We start from the raw sequence: 16,699 nt of genomic DNA, 5'->3' as shown, positions 1-16,699 counted from the left end.
CCAATCCTAGCTGCCCTTGAGAAGGTGATGGTCAGCTGCCTCTTGAGCCGCTGCAGTCCCTGTGCTGTAGATATTCCCATAGTGCACTTGGGGAGAAATTCTGCATCATGACCAGGAGAGAAGCCAACAGCTCCTTCTTGACAACTTCAAATCTAAAGTGTTGTTACATATTCATGATCAAGTAGGACCCAGCAACAGAAAAAACAACAGCTGAAACAAGAGAATGGTGTTACTGACTCAGGTACTGATATTGATGATTACTATCAACTGTGAGAAGTGTACTTTGGCACAAAGAACCACCATGCAACAGCTTAGCAAGCACTTACTGTGCACTATGTGTAGTTGCCTGGTCAGCATATTTCAAGCAGAGAAGTGTGTAACAGAGCTACCAGGCGCAGGTGGCAACCACGAGGGAGGGTAACTGCAACAGTTAAATAGACCCTCTTTGGAAAAACGTGTGTCTCTGGGGCAAGGAGTCTTCTAAGAAGAAAAAGAACAGACCAACAAAAGGTTCAATCACCCAATATAGATCACAGGCATATACTTTGCACATACTCTAAATACTTCTTTGTTGACCATCAATTCCCTCAAGTTTGTAATGAGCTGATTCCATTGGAATAAAGAATCACTACTTCATCCATTTGTTCAAATCTCACATCACAGTTGTAATGTCACAGATGCACAACTTGGGCTGAATGTTGCAGGGCTACCTTGAAAAAAATGATAGAAAAATAGGGCACTTGCCAAGGAAGCTTTGCACTAGCCACAGTTATACATTTAACGAGAGGGATGTTGCTAAAGTGGGCTCTTGCTGGAAGAAAAGATGGAAATTGTGGAAAGGTATCAGGAACATAACCAGTCAATGATTACTCAGGTTAAGGATTTTCTGTAAGGTATCCAGCTATAAGTATGAAGTCAATCTTAGCATCACTATTATTAAGGCTAAAGAAAGTGCAAATAGCACATAATTGTTAGGAAGGTGTTTTTAGCAGAAAGTACTCAGCATCAGCTTTTTCCTACTGTGACACCATTTAGCCTATCAAATCTGCACTACCCCTTTTAAAAGCATCCCAACCACAGTCTCACTCAATGTCCATAACCCTGCATTTACTGAGGTTAATCCACCTAGCCTACACATCCTGGGACACTACAGGCGATTGACCAATCCACCCAACCTACACATTTGTGGACTGTGGGAGGAAACTGGAACACCTGGCAGGTGCCCACATAGACAGGGAGAGAATGTACAAACTCCACAGAGGCAGACACCCAAGGTTGGAATCAGATCAGATCCATAGTGCTGTGAGGTAGCAGTGCTAATCACTGTGCCTCCATGCCACCCTAAGAAGAACAGTATTTGGTTAAATGGACCCTAATAAGAACTTAATTAAGTTAAGTTGACTAAATCAAAACTTTGAAGTATGCTATGAGCAAAACGATTAAGTCAAGGAACCAAAAAGACTTCAGAAGTCCCAGAGTCTATGGAAAGATAGGCCGACATGCAATTAATCTGTGAAGTCCATAAAACCTGTTAGTTTTCATTCTAAAATAGTGATTGCACTTGTTGTCAATAGTTATTTGCTGACAATAAATCTTATTCTGGAGTTGAATAGAATCCAAATACCAACACGAGTTAGTCATTAGACAGTTTACTTTCTTAGTTCAATCCTCTGCTTGGTAAATAGATATTTCGTTTTCTTGGTCAAACAATAAAATTGATATTTAATTACGTTAAAATATTTAAGAATACACTGAAAAATAATGGAAAATTGTTTTAAAATACCTGTACTGTGAAATAACACTCATCAGCTGTCAATTTTGAGCGGTCAGCAGTACATTGTACTCACTGATGAAACAATATCATCAAGTTATAATAAATAAAATGTGGATGCTAAGAACCTGAAACTGGAGGAGTTCAACAGGCTGCCATCATCTGTGGAGAAAGAAACTGAGTTCATATTTTGAGTTCAGTGACCCTTTTCATAACTAATATTAGCTAGGGATATTTATGCCCATGATTGGTTGGGGGGGTGGTGGTAATTTTTCTAATAAAGTTTATATTTTGAAGTGGTGATTGGTTTGATTTTGTGTAAATATTATGACTGAAGAACATTATGAAAGCTTTTCATGTCTACATTTAGATGTAAGAAGGTTGCATTGCCACAGTGCGCTTTAAAAAAAATGAGTGAGGAAAATAGAAAGTGTTTAAAGAATTACGTGGGCGGAATGGTGGCTCAGTGGTTAGCACTGCTGCCTCACAGCACTGGGGACCTGGGTTCAATTTAACCCTTGGGCCACTGTCTGTGTGAAGGTTGCACATTCTCCCTTTGGGTTTCCTCCGGGTGCTCCAGTTTCCTCCCACAGTCCAAAGATGTGCAGGCTAGGTGGATTGGGCTTGCTAAATTGCCTGGGATGTGTAGATGGGATGGGTATGGGTGGGATGCTCTGAGGGTCAGTGTGGATTTGTTGGACAAAGGGCCTGATTCCACACTGTAGGAAATCTATGATATCTGATGCTATGCTGTAATGCCTCAACAAAGTTGCTTGTTAGAGATCAAGACCTGTTATGTGCAAAGTCATCGCAAAACTTAAAGATTATATAGAAGTATGAAAATTCCACAGTCTTTTAGACCTGTTGACTGAAACCATTGGCCAAGTTTGTGTTCTTAGCAAAAACTGTTATTTATTAAAAATAAATAGGCTTTATCTGCAAGTAAATACTTACCAACCATTAACATATAACCCTGGTTAAAATCTAATCCCCTTATGAAACTCCTCCTGCACACACACACACAAAAATGAGTCACGACAGAGGGTAATACTGGGAAGGCAGGTCACTTGCCCATGTTCACAAGATTCACTGAGATGAGCCTTTTGGTTGGCAGGTTCCACTGCTCCTCAGTCTTCCTTCTGCAGTAACTTCACTTGCTTGCAGGAGGCAAAGGTCAACTGGCTCACACTTTGAATATCTTAGATTTACTGGTTAAGAGCCACAGCCTACAGAAACTAATGAGGGGAAATAAATTAGCTTCTGTTGGCAGAGGTGTCATTTACTCCTTTCCAGAGGTATCATGTCTTCTGCTCATTCACATATTTCTTGACAGGCAGAGTGTTGATGTGAACTATAACACCATGAATTCTTGTGCAAAGTGCACTGTTCAGTGGCTCACCTCAGCAGGGTCTGCAAGTTCATGCGAAACAAACACCATTTAATGCTAGTTTATAAAGAGGTTCAATTCGACCACAGCCGGGAACAGCTGGGGAAGTGTGTCTGACCTGTAGGGAGAATAAACATGGCACAGGAGAGCACAGAGTGTGTTCCGAGTTTCTTTAATGGAAGCCTTGTTGTAGGAGGTGGATTGGAGGACAAGGGGCCAGTGGGCCTCGAGGCAGACATTGAAGAGACAGTAAACACAGATAACCATTAAGTCAATATCACCACCTAACACTGAGGACTTTAGTCCGGAATTGAAAAGAGTTCCCCGACTTTACATGAGTGGTCAAGAACTTGATATCTCCTGTAGCAGTTTAGAAAGATCCCACAGCACTTTCCTTCCCCTGGTCTAAAGACAAAGGTTTGCTAACAATTTTCATGAGTATTTCCTTATTAAAGAGAGATGTCACATGCATGACTCCTTACTCAAGTTGACCTAAGAGAAAAGGTCCTTGAAGACTGTGGGTGCAGGCACACTCCTGTCTAGAGTCCCTCTTCCTTCTTCACCTGCAATCAGTTTATTGTCCTCTATGTTCCCTCTGTTCAAACTCCTTTCCACACTGTATGTCAATGAAGATTGTAACTGTCATGGTCAGAGGGTATGATGAGAAATTAACAAGGAAACTCAATGTTGTTCTAACTTTTCATGTTTGAAGTGTTTCTTTTTAAAATGGGCAACTTTTCTGGATTCAAAATGGCTGGGGCTAATCACGTGATCATATTTCCAGAAGCTTCTGAGCCCACTGAAGCATACAGATTCCAGCTAAAGGTGACACAAAAGACTTGGGAAACAAAATGCCTGCCTCCATCCAATCTCTGGACAGAGGCAAAACCAATAATGATAAAACAAGCACTTATATATAGTTACCTTACAAGGGAAATTTTGATCAGGAGCCAAAGCCGCATTCTTAACTTATTGTCCAATTAGCCCTGCGAAATGGGTCTTCAACACCTGAAAACCCCACCTTTGTCCCATAATTGAAATCAGAGCTTGTTGAATTGATTACGTACACAATTCTGGAATTCTAAGTCAATCGCAGTTTAACCTCTGGAATAATACGAGGTCTGGGCTGAGTTAGCAGCTGACCCTATATTACGGTCTTCAAGTTGCTGATACGGTTTCCCAGCAAGAAGGAAAATGATTGGGCCCAACTCACTGAGAAAATTACTATTGGATACTGACATCCTTAACTGATCTTAATTTGTCTGGATTTACCAAAGCGCGTGATCTCCTCACCTATTCTGGCTTCCTTAATTTTCTGAGTGCTTATGTACCTGGATGGAGTCGTGAAGAAATTCCCAAGTGTTCTGAATTTCCTTTATTGATAAAGCTTATCTTTGAGTTCAACATGAAGAATTTTACTGAGTTTATTTCAAAAAATGAAATTGAAAAACCTGAGTCTCTCACATTTCCCGCAACTCATGCCTCACATTCCCTCCCTGCAATAACAACCAAAACAAAATTCCCCTTATCCTCACATACCACCCCACCAACCTCCAGATCCAACGCATCGTCCTCCGACACTTCCGCCATCTGCAATATGACCCCACCACCAAAGACATTTTTCCCTCCCCACCCTCATCTGCTTTCCGGAGGGACCACACTCTCTGTGACTCCCTTGTCCGCTCCACACTCCCCACCAGCCCCACCACCCCCAACACTTTTCCCTGCAACTGCAGGAAGTGCTACACCTGCCCCTACACCTCCCACCTCACCCCCATCCCAGGCCCCAAGAAGACCTTCCACATCAAACATATGTTCACCTGCACATCACTAACGTGGTACTGCATTCGCCGTTCCCATTGTGGCCTCCTCTACATCGGGGACACTAAGCGGATGTTCGGGGACCACTTTGTGGAACACCTATGCTTTGTTTGTAACAAACAACTGCACGTCCCAGTCGCGAACTATTTCAACTCCCCCTCCCATTCCTCAGACATGTCCATCCTGGGCCTCCTGCAGTGCCACAATGATGCCACCCAAAGGTTGCAGGAACAGCAACTCACATTTCGCTTGGGAACCCTTGCAGCCCAATGGTGGACTTCATAAGCTTCAAAATCTCCCCTCCCCCTACCGCATCCCAAAACCAGCCTAGCTTGTCCCCGCCTCCCTGTCATTTGTCCCACATATCCATTCCTCCCTCCTCAAGCCCCACCCCCACCTCCTTGGCCTGTCCATCCTCCCTGAACTGACCTATCCCCTCCCTAACTCCCCACATACACTCACCTTTACAGGCTTCATACCCGCCTCTTTGACCCAACTGTCTCCTCTCCACCTATTTTCTTTATCCATCTTCCATCTGCCTCCCCCCCCCCTCTCTATTTATTACAGAATCCCCTTCCCCTCCCCCATTTCTGAAGAAGGGTCTAGACCTGAAATGTTAGCTTGCCTGCTCCTCTGATGCTGCTTGGCCTGCTGTGTTCATCCAGCTCCACACCTTGTTACCTCAGAACTACAAGGTATCTTTGCTTTTTCTTGGAAAGACGGCCAGTAAAGAACATCAACTCCTTGTGAAGGACAAAGGATGTAAAGAGAATGAGGTAACACATAGATAATCACAATTTTTAAAAAAATTCATTCATGGGATGTGGGTGTCACTGACTGGTCAGCATTTATTGCCCATCCCTATTTGACCTTAGGAAGGTGGTGTCCAGTTGCATTCCTGAACTGCCAGAGTCCATGTGCTGTAGGTGGATCCACAATGCCCTTAGGGACGGAGTTTGAGGATTTTGACCCAGTTACAGTTAAGGAAAAGTGATAATATTTCCAAGCCAGAATGGTGACTGGCCTGCAGGTGGTAGTGTTCCCATGGATCTGTTGTCCTCATCCTTCTATATTAAGTGGTCATGGGAACGGCAGAAATTTGCCAGAGATCCTTATACAGCACATTTCAAACCTCTAAGCACCACCATCTAGAAGGACAGGGGCAATAGCTAAATGGGAACACTGCCATTTGCAAATTCCCTCCAAGCCACTCACCATCCGGACTTGGAAATGTACTGCCTTTCCTTCAGTGTTGATGGGTCTCGCTAATTACATTGTGGGTCTACCCGCAGCACATGGACTGCAACAGGTCAAGAAGGCAGTTCAACACAACCTTTTCAAGTGCAAGTCAGGTTGAGCAATCCAGCATTACCATTGTCCCAAGAAAGAAGTGTTTAAAAAAAGGTCAAAGTCTGCAGTCACCCCAGCTCTGACCAAAGGTTGCTCGGGAATAGTTACAAATTGATTTCACAAGTCCTCTCCATTAAGTCAGTGAAAGACCTATTGTTTGGACATTGTGGTTCAATTTATGAGGTGAGTGAAAGTTTGCCTAACAAGAGATTGTCAATTACAACTGCGGCTCAAGGAACGGTAAGACAGGTAATCCTTGAATAGTGGATATACGTACAGATGGATTCAGATTGGAGAACACATATTTTAGGAAAAATAATTAAAGGTTTCGAAGTTGCTGAGCATCAAACAAAAATTTCTCAGCTTCTGCTGCCTACAGATCTCAGACATCTTAGAGGTATGAATGGAACGTTAAAGAGAGGGTTAGCTAAAGCCATCCATGAGACCGGAGTGTCTGGACACACCTGTTGCCTAATATCTTAATGGGACTCGGGGCAAAACCAGTAAAAAGGACCAGAGTAACTCTATATGAGCTAATGACTGGAAAGGTGAGAAATTGTCAGAGGATGTTGTGAATGGTAGAAAGGAATTGGACCCTGAAGAGCTAGAGTTAAACTGTTTGACAGAGCTGTGCAATCAGCTGCATGAACTGAGACAATAAAATCAAGAATCAGTAGACTGAAGTAGATGTAGGAACAGAACACGATGAGGTCCCCCCAAGTGGGGGATGAGGTGTGACACCCCAGAAAAACAGATTATGTGCCTAAGTTGTTGGAGCTTTTAGGTAATAATGATTAGTTATACTTGCATCTGGGTGGATAGGCAAGAGAAGGGCCATAGAAGTCCTTATCATGATTGAACAAACTGTTTTCTGGAGTAATTATTCATGGAAATAAACTGAGCCACATTAATTATGGTAACAAAGTGTGAAGCTGGATGAACACAGCAGGCTAAGCAGCATTTTGTGCTCCTGAGATGCTGCTTGGCCTGCTGTGTTCATCCAGCTCCACACTTTGTTATCTTGGATTCTCCAGCATCTGCAGTTCCCATTATCTCTGATCACATTAATTATGGTAGTGGCCAACCTATCTTTCCACCTGGGTGGCAGTGATTTCAGAACTGAAAGTCAATATGTTGATAGTGGTATGTGTTGTGAGAATACTAACTGACTCCCCGATAACTCCAACAATTGAATGGTTACTGTACAACGGAACAGCTCACTACTGCACAAAGGGCAACTTAGCCTCATTGTGATATGCAATGGTTTTTAATGCAGCAAAATTAGAAAGAGAAGGAAGAAAAAGTAGTGAAGTTATTACCCTGTGCTTAAATTTAATGAACTATATTACAATACTGTGCAGATCCTCCACAGGTCAACCAACAACTGCGACATTGACAAGTAATTTCTGCAGCTTTCTATCACTGCCGCCACCCTCATTTATAACTGCACATAAACACTTCAATATCAACTCCAAGAATGGGCTAAATGACAAAATGGTTTAGAAATACGTTCAACAAAACTGGGAATGTTAACAGGACAGAAGTGGGTCTGCACCCAGAAACCTACCGTAACAGTAACAAGTGCAGAAACCAGCCATTCCAGCCAAACCAGCCTACTGTAACAATAACAAGTGCAGAAACCAGCCATGAAGGATCAGGGGATCAAGAACCAAAGGCAAAAATATTTGACCCAACTGGACTTGCCACAAGCTCAGGACCAAAGAATGGACTAGTGTTGACAAATCATGATAAAATTTTATACGATAATGTACACCATGAGCCGTTAACCTGTCATTGTAAACATCTGCAATATTTCCTTGCCTGAGTGGCATTAGATTCAGACCTGGGATTTGTACGCGGCTTTGGTCAACCAAATTACTGTACAGGAAGCCTGGACTAATGCTGAACTAACGTTAGTTCTTTGGTGTTGCTGAGTTTTACAACATTCCATTTGAACCCAAATCACACATGAATGTCAATCCCTCTAAAAGTAACCATGGAAACAGTGACCTTATGAATTTTACATGAACATGGATGGTAAAGGCATCTCGTGCATTTACACATTGTGATTTATTTGTTAGTAAATTATGTTCAGTGTATGCATTCTATGATCACTATTCTGAAGCATATACAATACCTGAATTACATTTCAAAGAGCTGAACTAATTACATTCATACAGAACCAAATCCTGTTATCAAAACACCTTCAAGTGTCTTAGTTTGTAATATCTTACACAGTAACAGGTGTACATGTCAAAATTTTGTTATTGTGTTGAATTTGGAAACATATTTAACTGAGCAGTTGAATTTTTAATGCAACATGATAACTTTGTCAATATGTTTAAGAACATTTGTCTGATACATTGCTATTATTTTAAATACAAGCTATAATTCTGGATTTATTTTGTTTTTAAACTGCTGAAGCTGAAGTGACCAATGCAATAGATATTTATACTTCAAAAATATGCTAATGAAAGAGATATTTGATCATTGCATTAAGAACATAGCCTGGATTTATCATTTAGCAGATCTTTAAAGACCTTATTAAACTTTTTTCACAATTAAATATGATGATGATGCTAAAAAATAAAAACACTAGCCATTCTCAATTTTTTAATAAAAGCACCTATTTCATGTATGAGTTTTTGGCCCCAGTCTAAGAATTCAAATTGGACATTTCCCAACAGAAAGTTATAAACTTCAAAATAAAATATCTGCAGAATAATACAGAAATTTGTAGCACAATTTAAAGAAAACAGACTGCAATGATGGGAGTGAAAATTAAAACCAGAAAGTAGCCTTTAGTATTCATAAAATAGACAGATAACTTTTCAACAGAACAGGTACAACTCAAAGAACTGCAAACGTAAAGGACCAAGGGTGCGAGAGATGCCACAAACTAGACAGCTAATAAACCGTTATTGCATTGATTCACACAATATTGTAAAATCATGCAATTTAGTTAAACCTTGACAAATGTCATTATACTGTTTTATCAAGGTTATTCAAAATATTAACACGTAATTGAATTTAGATTCATATACATTTGAAACACTTTTATATAAAATATGTCATAAAAGTTTTTAGTGGCTAATACTGTAGGATTGAACATTTTTCACTCCAATATTTGTAGATCATGACTGAAATCAGACCAAACATTCAGATATTTAAACACTTGGCTCATTCGGTGGACTGAGTTTGCAAGTGTTGAAGTAGGACATCACTTGCTGAGGTAATTCAGCCAGTACGCTTTGTGCAAGAACTTCTTTGGGTGCCTGTTGAATGAAATGAGAATTTCATTACCTAGAATACAACAATTTCATGGAAAACAAACAGTAAATCATTAAACACAAACTGTTAATCTGCACTGTCTTTACAGAATTATACAACACAGAAGTCATTGAGCCCATGGTGACAGTTTGGAAGAACTCTGTAGTCTCATTCCCTGTTCCTCCAGCATAACCTTTCAATTTTTCTCTTTTAAGTACTTATTAAATTCCTTTTTGAAAGTTTCTTTGAAACTTTTAATCATGAATAGGGGCTGGATAATCTCGGATTGTTTTCACTGGAAAGACAGAAGCTGAGGAGCAACCTGATTGAGGTCTATGAAACTATGAGAGGCACAGAAAGGGTGGCTAGTGAGAGGCTTTTTACCAGGGTGGAAAGGTCAACTATAAAACGGCACAGGTTCAAGGTGAGGGGAAAAGTTTAGGGGAGAAGTGTACGGAAAATTTTTCACAGAGGATGGTGGATGCCTGGGATGCACTGCCAGTACAGGTGGTGGAAACAGGCACGTGAGCAACGTTTAAAACACGTGGATGTGACAGCACATGGGCAATAAGTAGCAGGTCTAAATAAGGACTGGGAATCAACACAGGCTTGGTGGGCTGAAGGGCCTGTTCCTATGTTGCATATTATAGAAATGTATTGTATAAATTACTTGCATAATACTTCCAGGCAGGGGATTCGAGCACATAACTTGTTGCTTAAGAGAAAATTTGTCTTATCTCTGGTCCTTTTGCCAATTATGTTAAACCTTCATCCTTTGGATACTGGTTCTCTTACCAGTGATAACAATTTCTATTTATTCTGTATACATGATGTTGCAAAATGAAGTACACCTCACCCTCATCCCATGTGGAATAAACAATGCTTGTTAGAATGGATGGATATTTTTGTTCTTTGCTCACCAGCCAGTAATTTAACTGAATGGTCAGGAAATTATATTCTGAAGAGCTTAGAAACAGAAACTTCTAACCAATGACTTCCGTACATATGGGCAGGCTGAATACAATTATCTTGACAAGTTGACTTTTTTTATGTGCTACCAAATCTGAGCACATAAACACTGACTGATGCTCCTTCTTTCCATCGTTATCTGGGTGAAACTGGAACAAAAATGGAACATGAATGGACAATGGATGCAGTGTAAAGAGGGAACACCACCGAATTTCCAAATGGAAGGGACAGATGATGGTCACTATATATGCTCTGCTCAAAGTGGGCATATTGAAATTTTCAACCAAAATGATGCATCACCAACGTTCCCTTTTCCATCAATGGGTTGTTTGCTATGGCAACAGAATGAGGCAAGTTCAATTTAAAAAAACTGGAAATCTTGAGTAGTTTCCTGGTTCAAAACTGTTAAAAGTCTTATCAACAGACTACTGCAAATATATCTTCACTCTTTTTTCTGTTGGGTACTTGGTGGAAACCCAAGTATCTTCTAAAATTATTTTGATGACCCATGCCCATAAGATTAACTGAGGTCAGAGCATATCTTGTGGTGCTACTTTTGCTTTCCAATGCCAAAAATATACTTCAATTCCACACGTGGAAAATCTGGGCCATACTGTTCTACTTCTGTGGTTGTTAAAAGAAATTTTTGTTCAATGATTCGCTGCAGGAACAGAAATGCATCTCTTCTGGTATTGAGTTTCGTGCACATTTTGCAACCTCATACTAAATGTCTGTTTTTGAACTTCTAACATACATAATCTGGTGCAATCAACTTATTGTGCTAGTTTGTTAAGAACCATTCAAAGATCCACAATGTAAACAGTTTTCGCCTCAACGATTTGATGTTATGCTGTTCACTGGCATTTAAGAACAATCCCTTTATCAGCTTTATTTCATTTGTGACTCAAACTTTACTACATGGCCATGATACACTATAATTACACAATCCACGTGAGGTGGGTTTTCTTTTCAAAAATATATTATTTAATGGTAGAAGTAGCTAAAACAAAATTCTTTCCCATTACATAAACAGGCATGTTTAAAGGGACCCCCTAGATACAAACACTTTCAGCTTTGTTGCTTGTATCTTATATCAGGTCATCAAATAGTTAGAGACATGAGAAAGAAAATTTTAAGATCTGCTTCTTTCTACATCCCAAGAAATCCCAGCTGCACAGTATAATATTCTTAATTCAATAATTTTCACTTTTACCAGTTACACTTAATATCCTTGTGAAGATGATTTAAGATTTTACAAAGCTTCATAGATTCGTCTAGTCCAACACTAGTTTATTTCAAAGCTGTGAAGCCAAGATTCATAAATACTTAATTGGTGTACAGTGTTACACACTTACATTTTGAAATTTTCTAAATGGCACAAACTGGACAATATCCCGGATTGCCACTTCTCCAGTCGGTGATCTGAGAACACCATTATCGCCATCCAGAAATTCCATGGTACTAAAATCTGCTCCACCAACACCAACAATAATGATGGACATTGGCAACTTAGAAGCATTCACAATGGCCTGTCTTGTTTCATCTAAATCTGTTATCACGCCATCTGTGATGATCAACAGGATGAAATATTGCTGCCAAAATAATAATCCCAGAATAAATAGTTAATTAAAATCACATGGAGCAAATGGATTAAATCGTTAAGATCTAATACAAAGCACAGCTTAAGGAACAGTTTGGTTACAAACATAATAAAACAGCTGGATGGAGATTATTTCATACAACAACCACCACGTGTTCAAATTGATTTTATTACCTTTGTTGAACTTTGTATATTAACTCAGTTTATTTAAAAATCAGATGTCACTAATGTAATATGGTAACATGTTCATTAGGTATCTAAATGGTAAATCATGAATGTATAACTAAAACACAAGATCAAAATATTGAGCACTTTCAGAGATTGCCAAATATTTCAGCAGTTACTTGACATTTGTAAACAAAAACATGCCCAATCCTTCACATCAAAATTACAAAGAAGGTCAAGAGTTATTCTGTCCTCACAAATGCATTTCCTAATATGGAACACAGTTGCGCAGGCTAAAGTAAGACTATTTAAAAAATTAATGATTAATATTTAAATACACATTAGTAACTCTAGAATAGACAAAATGTAGCTATGAATAGCAAATCTAAGCAAGGCTATACGTATGATGAGATATGTAGTCAATTCTATGGGAACCTAGCTAAGAATACAAGTTAAACAACAACCCTCACAAAGTAATACCTTTGATGTGTTAAGGGAGCAGGCAAGAAGGTGAAGTTGACAGTTATTGACAGCGCCAACAATGATAACATTTCACAGGGTTAATGAGAACATGTAAGGGACATCTACAGTATCGTCCTGTTTATTGGTAAAGATATGCGATGTAAATGCTATGACAGTTGATGACAAGTGAACTATAAAACACTGTCGCAAAAGATGAGAGTTAAGACTTTAAAATTGTCATGTTGACTGACATGGTAGAAAGCTTGGTGGACTTTGTAACCAAATGTGTCTCCAACATATCCTTAAATAATGGCTCTAATGACTGGACTAAGACTCAAAAGATGTTTTTAAATTACCACAACATTGGGCAAGAAAATTCCAAGTTCAATATATCTACACTGGAAATTAAGCTAGAATTTTCCACCAAGAAACGAGGGTAAAAGCAAGTTCATTCTCCTAATCATCAAGAACTATATGAAAAATGTGTAGTCAGGGACAAATCAGAATTCACCATTATTTATGTAATAAAATACAAAAAACATATAAATGGAAACACAGGTCAGAAAGCATCTGTGAATAAAAACAGAAAAACCTGAGTTCTGAAGAAGAGTCGTACAGGATTTGAAACATTAACTGTTTCTCTCTTCAAAGATGCTGCCAGACCTGCTGATTTTGTCCAGCATTCTCTGTGTTTGTTTCAGATTTCCAGCACCTGCAGTGTTTTATTTTTATTTCAAGTACTGAGGCTATTCCCCTGTCAATGGAACTACACACAGTAAAAAGCCGTATCTTCAGCAAAACAAAAATATTTAACAAGGACTCTTTGACCTCCCAAAATAGTAATATGGTTTTGAATTTTAAATCGGTCTGTCCACGTCCTAAACATTTAATCCTTTGTTATCAACAGCTTTTTAAATTCTAAACAGTTGCGTTACCACTGTCCATTCAAATTTAGCACATACGATTCTCACTGACATAATGGTATAATGAGAAGCTTCCTGTCAAAGCTACTTTAAGTGGGTGAAATTGTAGATAAAGAAACACTTACTGAGGCTTTATGCTGTTGTGCTGCTACAGTTGCAAATCTTCCCACATGGTTTATTATTGGAGAGAAGTTTGTGGGTCCATATAACCTGACTTGAGGAAGGCAGTTGCGGTAGGCATCAGCTATACCTTGGACTCCTACAGAATCCAATTAGTGACAAAGTATCAAACAATGCGTTTGTTAAGATCCCCTATGATGCTAGATTCAGGACACTGACCCCATTATGCTTTATCATGAGGGATTCATTATGAGCTGGTTGTTACTTAAGCAATCATGAAATAACTAAACACAGTGTGAAATGCAATGGAATACAATAACAGAGAACAATGGAGGCTGAGCTATTGAAAATAGTCTAGGCCAAGTTCAACAGACAGTTGATCCATAAGGGAGTCAGGGTCATGTACAGGTTGGCAGGAAAGTGGCGTTAAGGCCACAATTAGATCAATCATGATTTTACTAAATTGCGAAGTAAGCTTCAAGGCTCAAATAGCCTATTCTTGCCTCTACTTAACAAGATCTCATAATAAGGAACAGCAGGACATGTTTAAGAATCAACAGAGTTCCTTTCACATGACAACAAAGTATTCTTTTCCTCCATTTGTTCACAGAATGTGGGAGCTGCTGACTACGGGCATTTATTACCCATTCATAATTGCCCTCAGTGAGCTACATAATGTCACATTAACAGCTCGACGTTTTAACTGGAAGTGTAATAACCGCACTATTCCCTACTGCATCATCGTGTGAAGTTATATTACAAAATAAATAGATGTTTCATACCTCCACAAAATGGGTTTTCAGGGTTGAAGTTAAGTGGGAACTCATGCGATACCTACAGGAAAAATGCCACTGCATGGAATGAATTGTATACACAAATAAGGTATATGAATACATCTATTTTACAAATTGTCTATTGTTACCTGCCAGGTTGGAGGTATTTGTGCACCAAATCCAAATGCTGGAAATAACTTGTCTCTGTAAATATACAACAATAACTAGACACCTGCATGTAAATTACTAATAATTAAGGATGAAATACCACAGCAGTGACTCATAATAAATAGCTCAAGAAATTAGAAACCAGATAACCACCTGTGGTACGCAAACTATGGTATGTTAGCTTTCAAGGCAATCCTGGCCTACATGGTCATTCTACAAATTGCCCACCATTACAGCCTATGTCTTATGGGTGGCAAAGATAGATTTTTAGTGGCAATAGAAAAAAACCTGTTCAACTAGATTTGACCATTATTGCAAAAGCAGAGGCCAACATAAAATCTTCAGCCTCACAATATTCTGGTTTAGTGTTATATTTCCACAAATAGCTTCCAACATAAATCTGACTAGTACTAGACAGGTACTGAAGATAATATCATTCCTATAGTTAGAAATATGTATCATAAAGCTTTTATTTTCATATGGAAACTGAGATTTTATATTGGGTTTTTCAGGAGACATTGAAATGGAACATTAACTTCATAAAAGATAAATGAATGCTTTACGTATCATAGTCTTGAATGATTGTCCCAATAGACCAGATGGCCATCAGGTATTCATTAAATCCATTAGGGTTTATAAAATGTAGAGAGTTGGGTGTACGTGGATCTCCATTAGATGCAGTGAAGTCAATTCCGACCTGCAATTTAGAAACATTAAAATATTTGTGAATATTATTGGAGAGAAATGTGGAATGCAGATACTTGGTTTAATGTCTATCCAAACAAATTTGACTGAAGTAACGTAAGAACATTTATGGTCAGAATTAAGGACGCATTCAGCAATATCTGTAATTTTTAAAAATTCTAAATACGGATCAATGTTCTTTCTATTCAACAATAACGTTGAAGTAAAAGAAATGGATGTTAATTTACCAATTGTTTTGCTGGAAAACTTGGACCAACACAGGTATAAATGGAGATTCACGCTGTATTTACTACTGGTAATTTACGCTCTCAGTAAGCCACTTGCTTGGGAGATATATTTACTTACAGTTTAATTTTTATGACATTGTATCATACAGAAAAGAAAAGCCTGGCAGATTAAAGAGCTGGTCCCCAAAAGGCAGGGTACACAGAAATAAAAGACCAAAAATATAAAAGTCATTTGAAAAAAAGTAGTAATAATGCTACTGTAATAGCAGCTCACATTCTTCCAAATATCAACTGGGTTTGTATATAATATTTAATCAATTTTACTTAAATAATTAGAACAGACAAAGCAGTGACCAACTTCACATGTTTTGATTTCATCAATGAGGATGTATAACTCACAGTAAAGTTCAGCTGACAGCCACCCATGATGTAATCCAAGAAAGTGTACTCTTTCACAATCTGCAAATTAAACACTGCTTTAGTTCTTTCAAAAATGTTGTCTTATTTCAGGTTTTCTTAAGCATTTGAGTACTATAGGAAGTCAGCACCTTAACAGGGCATTTTAAGCCCTACTTCTCCCAAGCACTACTAACATGCAAAAAAATTACACTAAATTTTGCAATTTGAAAATAAATCTGGGTTTTATTAAAGTGGACACACATTCATCCATGTTTCCAGGGAGACAAAAGACTTATTTATTTATCCAGCTATGAAATTTGTTCATCCGATTTTCCAGTCACAAATAATCAATCCAAACTTGCCAGGTATCCATTCAAGATTTAGAATCCTGTTGTGTTAAATCTAGGGCCTACCGCAACAAAAATATAAAAGTGCTGGAAAAACTCAGGTGGTCTGCCAGCATCAATAGAGAGAAAAAAACAGAATTAACATTTTGTGTCCAGTGACAAAACTTCGTTAGGACAATCCCCTAATGCTATCAGACTTTTTCCATTTCCACATTGCTCTAATAATAGATATCTAGGAATCC

General features: G+C 38.8%; 1 protein-coding gene across 6 annotated transcripts in view; it reads right to left on the bottom strand.

Annotated features, from left to right (window-relative positions):
• Window positions 1-9,100: 9,100 nt before the first annotated feature.
• LOC125451714 (copine-3-like) overlaps window positions 9,101-16,699 on the bottom strand; it is a 40,181-nt gene continuing 32,582 nt past the window's right edge. For all 6 annotated transcript variants that reach the window (XM_048529240.2, XM_048529244.2, XM_048529242.2 and 3 more), the window contains exons 10-16: window positions 16,111-16,170; window positions 15,343-15,476; window positions 14,761-14,815; window positions 14,621-14,672; window positions 13,844-13,977; window positions 11,924-12,160; window positions 9,101-9,604 (exon numbers count right to left, since the gene is read on the bottom strand). In XM_048529240.2, coding sequence (XP_048385197.2) covers window positions 9,497-9,604; window positions 11,924-12,160; window positions 13,844-13,977; window positions 14,621-14,672; window positions 14,761-14,815; window positions 15,343-15,476; window positions 16,111-16,170 — 780 coding nt within the window. In that variant the 3' untranslated portion in view covers window positions 9,101-9,496. The remainder of the gene's footprint in view (window positions 9,605-11,923; window positions 12,161-13,843; window positions 13,978-14,620; window positions 14,673-14,760; window positions 14,816-15,342; window positions 15,477-16,110; window positions 16,171-16,699) is intronic.

The sequence above is a fragment of the Stegostoma tigrinum genome, chromosome 5, assembly GCF_030684315.1.
Source record: "Stegostoma tigrinum isolate sSteTig4 chromosome 5, sSteTig4.hap1, whole genome shotgun sequence".
Classification (NCBI taxonomy): domain Eukaryota; kingdom Metazoa; phylum Chordata; class Chondrichthyes; order Orectolobiformes; family Stegostomatidae; genus Stegostoma; species Stegostoma tigrinum.
Note: the sequence above shows the minus strand (reverse complement) of the source record. Positions and strands in the feature narration are given on the sequence as shown.